This window comes from Oncorhynchus gorbuscha, linkage group LG18, assembly GCF_021184085.1.
Source record: "Oncorhynchus gorbuscha isolate QuinsamMale2020 ecotype Even-year linkage group LG18, OgorEven_v1.0, whole genome shotgun sequence".
In the NCBI taxonomy this organism is placed as follows: Eukaryota; Metazoa; Chordata; class Actinopteri; order Salmoniformes; family Salmonidae; genus Oncorhynchus; species Oncorhynchus gorbuscha.
The window spans coordinates 8,250,442-8,261,203 of record NC_060190.1 but is presented as its reverse complement, the minus strand read 5'-3'; the positions used below and the strand labels follow the sequence as shown (position 1 = coordinate 8,261,203).

Sequence of the window (10,762 nt, the reverse complement as noted above, 5' to 3'; positions counted from 1 at the left end):
AAAAAAACATTCCTCAACTAAGTCCCCAATCAATGTTTTAAATTGACCGACTGGCATCAGAACATCAAGATGAAATGTACACTACCATTCAAAAGTTTTGGGTCACTTAGAAATGTCCTTATTTTTGAAAGAAAAGCACATTTTGTGTACATTAAAATAACATCAAATTGATCAGAAATACAGTGTAGACGTTGTAAAAGAAAGGACGCATCCCAGAGTCGCCGCTTCACTGTTGACGTTGTAAAAGAAGGGCCGCATCCCAGAGTGGCAGCTTCACTGTTGACGTTGTAAAAGAAGCGCCGCATCCCAGAGTGGCCGCTTCACTGTTGACGTTGTAAAAGAAGCGCCGCATCCCAGAGTGGCCGCTTCACTGTTGACGTTGTAAAAGAAGCGCCGCATCCCAGAGTCGCCGCTTCACTGTTGACGTTGTAAAATATATATTTTTTTCTTTTTTTCCCATATATAGTGAATTCATGATTCAGAAATCTGTGAAATGTTGTTTTATTGAAAGCGTCTGGCAGAATTAGCTATTTTGGTCAAAAGTACTATAGGTTTGAGTCAGGAAATGTTTACTTATTCACCTAAATTTCTCCTTATTGACCGATCAGGTAGCCTGATTTCAGATGTGTCCATGTAAACTGGATTATTAGGAAAATCGTTTGCAAAGCATGTTAACAGTTTAAACAAACTATTACATTTATCTGTCTTTGCCAAATAATAAATTCAAAATTGCATTATTGTATTATTGTGTGCATGTAACCGTACTCAATATGTATTTCTCGTAGAATAGATTGACAGCACAGCATTGTTGAAGGAGCAGCAGGTAACTTAGCGATTAAGAGCGTTGGGCCAGTAACCGAAAGGTCGCTTGGAGAATCCCCGAGCCAACTAGGTGAAAAATTTGTCGATGTGCCCTTGAACAAGGCACTTAGCCCTAATTGCTCCTGTAAGTCACTCTGGATAAGAGCGTCTGCTAAATGACTAGAATAGAAAAATGTATTGCTTTTTCTGTCTTTTTTTTACACCATTTAATTGAATACATCAGGAATAAAAAATATACCGGTATTGCCGAATCCCTTCAAGGAGATTTAATCTCTCAAACGTCAGGGAAAGTGACAGTGGGCACAAAGCGCCACCTACTGGTACAACTGACACATGACTGGCACATATAGATCACAGATCCCCAGTCAAGGATAATCATTTTTTGTATATTTTTGTCAGCAGGTGAAAAATATATACTAACTAAAACTAAAAGCAATTCAAGTAATGCAAAAAATATTTACCTATAAGCTATTATCTGTCCTCTTCAATAAAATACAACATTTTCATATAATACAAAAATGTAAACATCATGGCACAATATTTCTACAAATATGGAAATATGATTTGGCCATAATAAATCGTTTCTAAAATATAAACTCGAATTTTGATTGGCTGCTGTACAGGAATGACGGTCCTCTAAGAATCCGCCTACACCACTGAGAACCAACGAAACTACAATTTCTTCTTTGGGAGGACCAATCAGAATTTTAGATATTGTGCGGTCCACGTTTTTTTTTTTGCCCGTACATGCGCACTTCATTTCGAAAATGGCGGCTGTGCAAGATGGTCAGCTCAATATGGAGGTCGAAAAAGACATAAAAACAGAAATAACAAACGATGGGTCTGGAAACATCAATGCAAACTCTTCGTCACCCGGTTCTACGTCTTCAGGCGGTAAATCGAAATCTCCAGCGGGATCGGGTGAAGATCAACAGACACTGCTCGCGGTGTTGCAATTTCTCAAGAGGAATAAATTGACCGAGTCCGTCGACATTTTGCGGCGAGAAGCGGGCTTATCTGCAGATGCAGATGATTCCCCTGTATCCGATTCGGCGGGAGCTGGATCGGGTGGCGTCCCAAGTGTCGGTGCTGATGGGGGGGATGCCAACTCTCTCCTCAGCCGAGTGTCAATCGCCACCCCCGTTGCACCCCCGACCACCGCACCCCCAAAAGGTCTCGTGCGATCACATTCAAAAGTCATGCGTAATTGTTTTGATTTGCCTTGTTAGCTAGCTACCCAGCTAAGATACCAAAATACATGATATTATGCATATTCACAAGAGCATGCAATGCAATTGAATTGTTATTGCCAGTTGGCTTACTATTGAATGAATGAGACACGAGGGAGCTTGACAGCCAGTACTGAAACTGCTGTTGTTGTTCCTCATACTGTTGCTGGTAGATGTATGAAAACAGTTCTTGCGATAAGACCATAGCCGCGGGAAGTATGGGTGCTGAGTTTGTGCAGCACCCCCTGAAAAAAACATAATAAAACATAAAAAAAATAGTAATGCAAAATGGTAATATTTTTGGAAAAAATATTTTCACAAAAGTAGTGCGCTCGGCCTTTATTAGTATAAGCGGACTGATATAGAGGTATGTTACCGCGAAGCACTTTTTCCCTTCAGCTTCTCTGCTTTGGCAAAAAAGGTAGTTGTATAATTGCAGGATTCAATAGGTGGAATTGTAAGAGTTGTTGCCCTGTCCCTTTCTCTGAGATTGTCATTCTAACGGAATCCAGAAAGAACAAGACCCTGTCCTCAATCATTTACATCAAAAGGTAGAAAGTTATGGGCAAAGACACAAAACATCCAGTTCAAATTAAATATTTTTCTTGACCAAATAAAATTGAAGAAACACAATTTACCATCCTTACACACCACTTAATGTAAATGTACATTACTGTATTGTACATAGGCTGGTCATCTAGGTTTGTACCTGTAGACTTTCCATCACCATGAAGAACAACAATGCACAATACAGTAATTGAGAGCATTGAGACATCAAGTGGTTTCTGATATGGCTCAGTTGGTAGAGCATGTCACTTGCAGCGCTAGGATTGTGGGTTGGATTCCCACGGGGGGGGGCAGTATGAAAATGCATCACTACTGTAAGTTAATTTGGATAAAGAACGTCTACTAAAATGGAAAAGGAAATAACAGACTATTTCACTTTTCACAAATAAATAAGTTGCATTTTCTTAGTATTTCAAGAAACTGTAAAACATATATCAAGCAAGTATTTTTATGTTTCACAAGTTAACGGTTTTGTACAGATAATTATCAGACTCGGGTTACAAACACAGGTAAACACTCAAAATAGATTTAGCTTCTGTTTTCACAAAAGTAGTGCACTGGGCCTTTACTAGTCACAGCACCCCAACCCCAAGACTACTATGGATAAGACCAATAGTTATATTACTATTAGTTAGCTACTCTAATATATTCATTCTTCTAACAACTACTACTGTGCTTGTACAGTGGTGGCAGCATCAGGTGGGGAAGACCAACCAGACGTCAACGTTGTCTTGTCGGCCTATAGCCAGCAGGGGGACCCTGTCCTCTACCCACTCTACTATAACGGCCTGAAGAAGTTTATAGAGTCTGTCCTGGACTGCCACAGAGCTGAACTCTCCCAGGTCTTCTACCCACTGTTTGTCCACATGTACCTGGAGCTGGTCTACAACAACCACGAGAATGAGGCTAAACAGTTTTTTGAAAAGTAAGTGTTGTGGACTGGTAGTGCTGTTGCTCCCTTGTAGCGTCTCCAAAGTTCCTGCCTGTCAAGTACATGTCTTTTATTGATTTTTAGGTCCAACTGGTGTATTGATTTGTCAGGGACGTTTATGAGTTCCACAATCAAATGGGAAACAACCTGTTCTATTTGTAGCTGCCTAACTCGGTGTAATGTGACACTATGCATGCGTTATTTAGATGTTAGATCCACTGACTCTGCTCCCTGCTGTCTCTCCCTACCTCAGGTTCAGCGGAGACCAGGAGTGTTACTACGAGGAGGACCTCCGCATCCTCTTCAGCATGTCCAAGAAGGAACACATGAAGGGAAACGAGACCATGCTGGACTTCAGGACCAGCAAGTTTGTCCTCCGCATCTCCCGAGACTCCTACCAGGTAAGTAGCCTTCATGGGCCAGCAACTTCAAATCCCAGCACTGACTGGGGGGGAACCAGAAATGTCAAGGTCTCTGTGGCAGTTGACAATAACGTATCGTATGTTATCTTACCAGCTGTTGAAGAGGCACCTGCAGGAACGTCAGAACAACCAGATCTGGAATATTATACAGGAGCATCTCTATATTGATATCTTTGACGGGATGCCTCGGAGTAAAAGTCAGATTGATGCCATGTCGGGCAGTCTGGCAGGGGAGGGCAAGAGAGATGCCAACAAAGCCAAGGTGTGTGTGTGTGTGGGGGGGGTTGTCGGTGTGAGTGATGCTGAAGCAAAAATCTGTTATAGCTGGTTTGTTTTAAAGTGATAGTGTTATCAATGTATGTGTGAGCAAGCCAGTAAGCAATACTTTTTCATTTTAGATATGCATTACTGTATTTTCTGATTTGAGAGATGAAAACTATCTGTACTGACTAGACTTACTGTACCACTCCTGGCTGTTGTGCAGGTGTTCTATGGTCTTCTGAAGGAGCCAGAGATCGAGGTACCTCTGGACGATGAGGATGAGGAGGCAGAGAACGAGGAGGGCAAACCCAAGAAGAAGAAACCGAAGAAGGACAGCATGGGCTCCAAGAGCAAGAAACAGGACCCCAACGCACCCCAACAAACTAGGTACGGACACTCATTTCTTTAGTTACGCGTTGTTTTCCTTAGTGCACATGCCCTAGCGAACCGTTTTGCTAGGGAAAATGTTTATTTTTTATTGGACCAGTCCAGGTAGTCCCTGTTTCAGTCCGTTTTCATTTGGTGCCTAATGAACACAGCCCAGATTTCCTTGTGTTTCAGAGACCACGAACAACATTTTTACTCTATTCTGCACTAGAGTTAGCCAGGAAGCTTGTTAGCATTTGCCGTCCCTCCCCATTGAAACAACTGTTACTGCCTGATTATGACTTATGAATGATGTCTAAATTGAACGTGTTCATTTTTAATATCCAAGAATCCCCCTCCCCGAGCTGAAGGACTCTGACAAGCTGGACAAGATCATGAACATGAAGGAGGCCACTAAGAAGATCCGTCTGGGCCCAGACAACCTACCCTCCATCTGTTTCTACTCCTTCCTCAACGCTTACCAGGTTAGCCATGCTTGGATATGGATTTTCAATGTTTGAATGACAACTTTATTAGTATTCAAGAATAACTTTATTTCAATGTTGACAAAACCTTATTCATATTTTTGTGATGAGCTCAGTGTTCTCAACATGAAGCTTCTAAAGCATCATTTTTTAAAATATTGTGAATAAAACTTTATTCACAGTATTACCACAAAACAATGCGGTAACATACAGTATTCTGTCTTGACCTTTGACCTGTAGGGTCTGACAGCGGTGGACTTCACAGATGACTCCAGTCTGATCGCGGGGGGCTTCGCTGACTCCACCGTTAGGGTGTGGAGCGTCACACCCAAGAAACTACGCCGGGTCAAATCTGCAGCAGGTAAATGACAATGGTGACCACAGAGATAACATACAATACATCATGCACACATCCAAACACATGTTATGACCAAGGCTGAAAGTAGCATTCTACAATCCATCCATAACCATTGTTGAACTTGAGATCATAAGCTTGCACATAAATTGATAGTAACCATGACTTTAAATCTGCTTCCTCTCATCTCCCTGTAGACCTGAGTAATATTGATAAAGAGTCCGATGACGTGTTGGAGAGGATCATGGATGAGAAGACGGCCAGTGAGTCTAAGATCCTGTACGGACACAGTGGACCAGTATACGGCATCAGCTTCAGCCCTGACAGGTAAGATGTTATAAAGTGATCATTGGGGGGGACACTTTCCCGAACTCAGATTGAACCTGGTCCTGGACTATGAAGAATGCCTAAGGTAGGGGTGTCGAACTGATTTTGCCCCGGGGGCCGCATTTGATCTTCAATGAGGTCTGAAAGGCCGCACTGAAAGTGTCTTATTTCCTTGCCGTCAAATTCTTCTAAAAAGGAGTCTACTATACATCATTAATGGAATTTTTTATGCTCCCTGACTGTCTAGTGTCTAGACACCCCTGGTCTAAGGGCTTTTTAGTCCAGGACGATGCTTAATCTGTGTGTGGAAAACTGGACCTGGGTGTATCATGTAGTGTGGCGTATTGGACTAATGTTAAAGAGGAGGCAATGATGCATAGTTTGAATTAATGAACCTCATAGAGATTTGAAACACTAGAGTTACTGTCTTTTCTAGTGTTCTTATTTCTACGGTTAACTTCAATTCTCCTCAAATTATGTATTTATAGGAACTACCTGTTGTCCAGTTCTGAGGACGGTACGGTCAGACTGTGGAGTCTGCAGACGTTCACCTGTCTGGTGGGGTATAAAGGACACAACTACCCTGTCTGGGACACTCAGTTCTCACCTTATGGTTACTACTTTATCTCTGGGGGACATGACCGAGTCGCTCGGTAAGAACCCTCATTAACACCTAATGTTCCATTTGTTTCAATACAATTGATGAATGGCATTCTTTGGGCCTGTTTCCTGGACAGGACTTTCAAGGCTTAATTTATGTCTAGAGAAAAAGCCTCTACTGTAATTTGGTTTTGTTTACCTGATGGGTCGCAAGAAAACAGCCACTGGTCTTTTTGAGGTTTTGTGTCGTCTTCTTCCGCAGTCTGTGGGCGACTGACCACTACCAGCCCCTGCGTATGTTTGCTGGTCACCTGGCTGACATCACGTGCACCCTCTTTCACCCTAACTCCAACTACGTGGCCACGGGTTCAGCTGACCGTACCATCCGCCTCTGGGACGTCCTGACTGGAAACTGTGTCCGCATCCTCACGGGTCACAAGGTACGAAGAGTTCAAGGTCGTAGGGCACCTGGTGGTCTGTTCTCTCCCAATAGAATGTTTATAGGATGGTTTGGTGTTCAAGGTCATGTTTAGTAGGCACGAAAGGAACAACCTGAATTCATTTTTTTCACAGCCCTGAGTAACACGTCCTTTTGGACAAATGTACACTGCTCAAAAAAATAAAGGGAACACTTAAACAACACAATGTAACTCCAAGTCAATCACACTTCTGCGAAATCAAACTGTCCACTTAGGAAGCAACACTGATTGACAATACATTTCTCATGCTGTTGTGCAAATGGAATAGACAACAGTTGGAAATTAAGGGCAATTAGGAAGACACCCCCAATAAAGAGCGGTTCTGCAGGTGATAACCACAGACCGCTTCTCAGTTCCTATTCTTCCTGGCTGATGTTTTGGTCACTTTTGAATGCTGGCGGTGCTTTCACTCTAGTGGTAGCATGAGACGGAGTCTACAACCCACACAAGTGGCTCAGGTAGTGCAGCTCATCCAGGATGGAAAATCAATGCGAGCTGTGGCAAGGTTTGCTGTGTCTGTCAGCGTAGTGTCCAGAGCATGGAGGCGCTACCAGGAGACAGGCCAGTACATCAGGCGCCCTGTGCTCTTCACAGATGAAAGCAGGTTCACACTGAGCACATGTGACAGTCTGGAGACGCCGTGGAGAACATTCTGCTGCCTGCAACATCCTCCAGCATGACCGGTTTGGCGGTGGGTCAGTCATGGTGTGGGGTGGCATTTCTTTGGGGAGCCGCACAGCCCTCCATGTGCTCTCCAGAGGTAGCCTGACTGCCATTAGGTACCGAGATGAGATCCTCAGACCCCTTGTGAGACCATATGCTGGTGCGGTTGGCCCTGGGTTCCTCCTAATGTAAGACAATGCTAGACCTCATGTGGCTGGAGTGTGTCAGCAGTTCCTGCAAGAGGAAGCCATTGATGCTATGGACTGGCCCACCCGTTCCCCAGACCTGAATCCAATTGAGCACATCTGGGACATCATGTCTCGCTCCATCCACCAACGCCATGTTGCACCACAGACTGTCCAGGAGTTGGCGGATGCTTTAGTCCAGGTCTGGGAGGAGATCCCTCAGGAGACCATCCGCCACCTCATCAGGAGCATGCCCAGGCGTTGTAGGGAGGTCATACAGGCATGTGGAGGCCACACACACTACTGAGCCTAATTTTGACTTGTTTTAAGGACATTACATCAAAGTTGGATCAGCCTGTAGTGTGGTTTTCCACTTTAATTTTGAGTGTGGGTTGATACATTTGATTTCCATTGATAATTTTTGTGTGATTTTGTTGTCAGCACATTCAACTATGTAAAGAAAAATGTATTCATTAAGAACATTTCATTCATTGAAGGATGTTATTTTAGTGTTCCCTTTATTTTTTTGAGTGTGTATGTATGATTTAAAATAGCTTGTTGCATACAGTACACAACAAGAGTAGTGTGTGATGTTACTGAACCTCCATCTCAATAAACCGGGTTTGGTTCCCAGGGTCCCATTCATTCCCTGGCCTTCTCCCCCAATGGGAAGTTCATGGCCTCGGGAGCAACTGACGGGAGGGTTCTACTGTGGGACGTTGGTCATGGCCTGATGGTCGGAGAGCTGAAGGGACATACTGACACCATCTACGCCCTCAAGTTCAGCAGGGACGGAGAGATACTAGCCTCAGGTTGGTGCCCCTTTAGTCTAACTGGCATGTAATAGCCTTTTCACACTACTGAGCCCTTTGTGTTGGCCTGGTCATGCACCCACCATACTTGAAAGGACAATGCGAAAAGAAAATATCTGAGCAAGCACAGTATGGTTTAGGATATTGGGTCTACAAGAAATGTATGCTTGTAGTTTTCTACCACTCCACTTATTATATAATATTTTCCAGGCTCAATGGATAACACTGTTAAACTGTGGGATACACTGAAGGCCTTTGATGATGTGGAGCTGGATGACTTCACCGCAGCAACAGGTCACATCCATCTGCCAGAGAACTCCCAGGAGCTGTTGCTAGGCACCTACATGACCAAGTCCACCCCTGTCATTCACCTGCACTTCACCCGCAGGAACCTACTGCTGGCTGCAGGGGCCTACAACCCATGAGGACATTCAGGGAACCCCCTGCTAAAAAAAAAAGACTAGGGTTGTGTGAGATGAGAAATTAAAAAAGTCTTATCCAACCACAGTTAGACAGTGGATCAAAGCAAAATGCCCAACCAGTTGAATTGGCTAACTGAAGTTTATCAACTGTGATGCAGACCTAAGGACCTTGCTTGTTCCAAAAGCTGATCTCGGATCTGATTCAGCCTAAAATTACTCTGGGGTGAAATTGCCCCTAGATACAGATCCAGGATAAGCTTGTCCTCGCAAAACTGACCCAGGACCAGTGTCACCTTACTCGCCTAAAGAGTGCCATTACTAGCCTATTAAAAGAGACAATGTTTTTTTTTCACTGCCAAAAACACAGTTTTATGTGGCTGTCATGCTATAGCCTTTTATAACTGTGCATATTGTGTAAATAAAACACTTTTTTATTGACTTGGTGGGTTAAAATTTACATCGTTTTTATTGTTAATAACACGGCAATGCCAAGTAATATGGCCTTAATTCTTGCAAGCACATCCAGCTGCCGTCAATCTTCCAACCACTATACTACAGAACAGTCAAGACACCTGTGGGGAAACGAGAACACATGGGATATATACAGTTAGCTTTCCACCAGAAACATGTATTGTCCATACAAAGACTCCTGATTATAGTCAAATACACATTTCTGAATAAAACAGTGCAGTCTTAACACAATTATAAAATGGTAAGTTTGCTAGACAAAATGGGTACGAGAAACTGACGAATCCTATGCAATACACTCACGTCACTTTGCCGTGACAGCCGCCTGTTTCTTGGGCTTCAACTTGAAGAAGAGGGCAATGGTGGCTATGCTTGCATATGTGAGCAAGACACACTGTGGACATAATAACACACGTGTGACCTTTCTGAGAATGTGAACTGGTTGTACACCATCTTGCACAGTAATTCATGCATGAACTTACGTTCCTCCTGCCTGTGATTGTGTATGCATTGAAGTACTTGGCAAAACCAGTAAACTGGTGACTGGTTCCTGCGTCGTGTCCACCCATGTTGGATAGTAGCTGGTCCAGAGAGAAATAGATTACTCAGTCAATTACAATGCATTGAGGATGACAGAGGGCAAGTAAAAAGTAATGCCAACCACAAATGATGGATAGGCCTATTTCTAAACACCCACGAGCAAGTAGTTATCAGTACTCATTGTGTACTTATTGTACTGGGGGGAAAATGATTACTCAAGACAACTTGCCTGTCAAACATTGAAGCTCAGTAGCCCTAGTTGACAAGCCTGACGGCCTGCAAGCCAGACAGCTTCATCCCACAACAGTGGAAACAAATGAGCTAACAACGTTAGCTATTTACAGTAATTGTATAATGTAATTGTGTGGTACCATTCAACCCAAAGCGGAATGCTATATTTGTGTGGGTATTGTTTGTTAGCTGGTTCACTTTAATTCAAAAACAGTCGCTGGCCAAGCAGTAGCTCGCTAGCTACCGCTAGAGGTTAACGTTAGCAAACAATCTGGCTTGTCTTGAGCTACCTCGCTAACGTTAGCAAATTTGGCTAGCAAGATTAGTTGGTACTGACAAACTAAACGGGCATTTTAGAGACACCACAAGCAACAGCGTCCTGGACAAGGCTGTTATAAAACGTAGGAAAATTTATAAAGTTAGATGTTATATTGATTGTCACTATTCTTACCTTGTGCACTGAATTGTACAAGTGCCCTTCAACGAGAGAGGCCGAAATGCTAAAAGTATCAGGAAATCCCGCCTACTCTCTACAGCGCATGTTCAGTGGTTTGTATTTAGTGAACCAATGTTTGTGGACGAAGCTAACGTCAGTCA

General features: G+C 43.3%; 2 protein-coding genes across 2 annotated transcripts; one reads left to right on the top strand and one right to left on the bottom strand.

Annotated features, from left to right (window-relative positions):
• Window positions 1-1,576: 1,576 nt before the first annotated feature.
• LOC124003254 (transcription initiation factor TFIID subunit 5-like) lies at window positions 1,577-9,364 on the top strand. The gene is made up of 12 exons (XM_046311351.1): window positions 1,577-1,995; window positions 3,303-3,543; window positions 3,803-3,950; window positions 4,066-4,233; window positions 4,456-4,619; window positions 4,948-5,083; window positions 5,324-5,444; window positions 5,636-5,765; window positions 6,254-6,418; window positions 6,628-6,805; window positions 8,327-8,504; window positions 8,715-9,364. Exons 1-12 carry the CDS (start codon window positions 1,590-1,592, stop codon window positions 8,927-8,929), a joined length of 2,250 nt encoding a protein of 749 aa, XP_046167307.1. The 5' UTR covers window positions 1,577-1,589; the 3' UTR covers window positions 8,930-9,364.
• Window positions 9,365-9,369: 5 nt separating this feature from the next.
• LOC124003255 (ATP synthase membrane subunit K, mitochondrial-like) lies at window positions 9,370-10,736 on the bottom strand. Its single transcript, XM_046311352.1, has 4 exons — window positions 10,617-10,736; window positions 9,877-9,975; window positions 9,698-9,788; window positions 9,370-9,498 (listed from the first exon to the last, which is right to left on the bottom strand). The coding sequence occupies exons 2-3, from the start codon at window positions 9,961-9,963 to the stop codon at window positions 9,699-9,701; spliced, it is 177 nt and encodes a 58-aa protein (XP_046167308.1). The 5' UTR covers window positions 9,964-9,975; window positions 10,617-10,736; the 3' UTR covers window positions 9,370-9,498; window position 9,698.
• Between the last annotated feature and the right edge of the window lie 26 nt (window positions 10,737-10,762).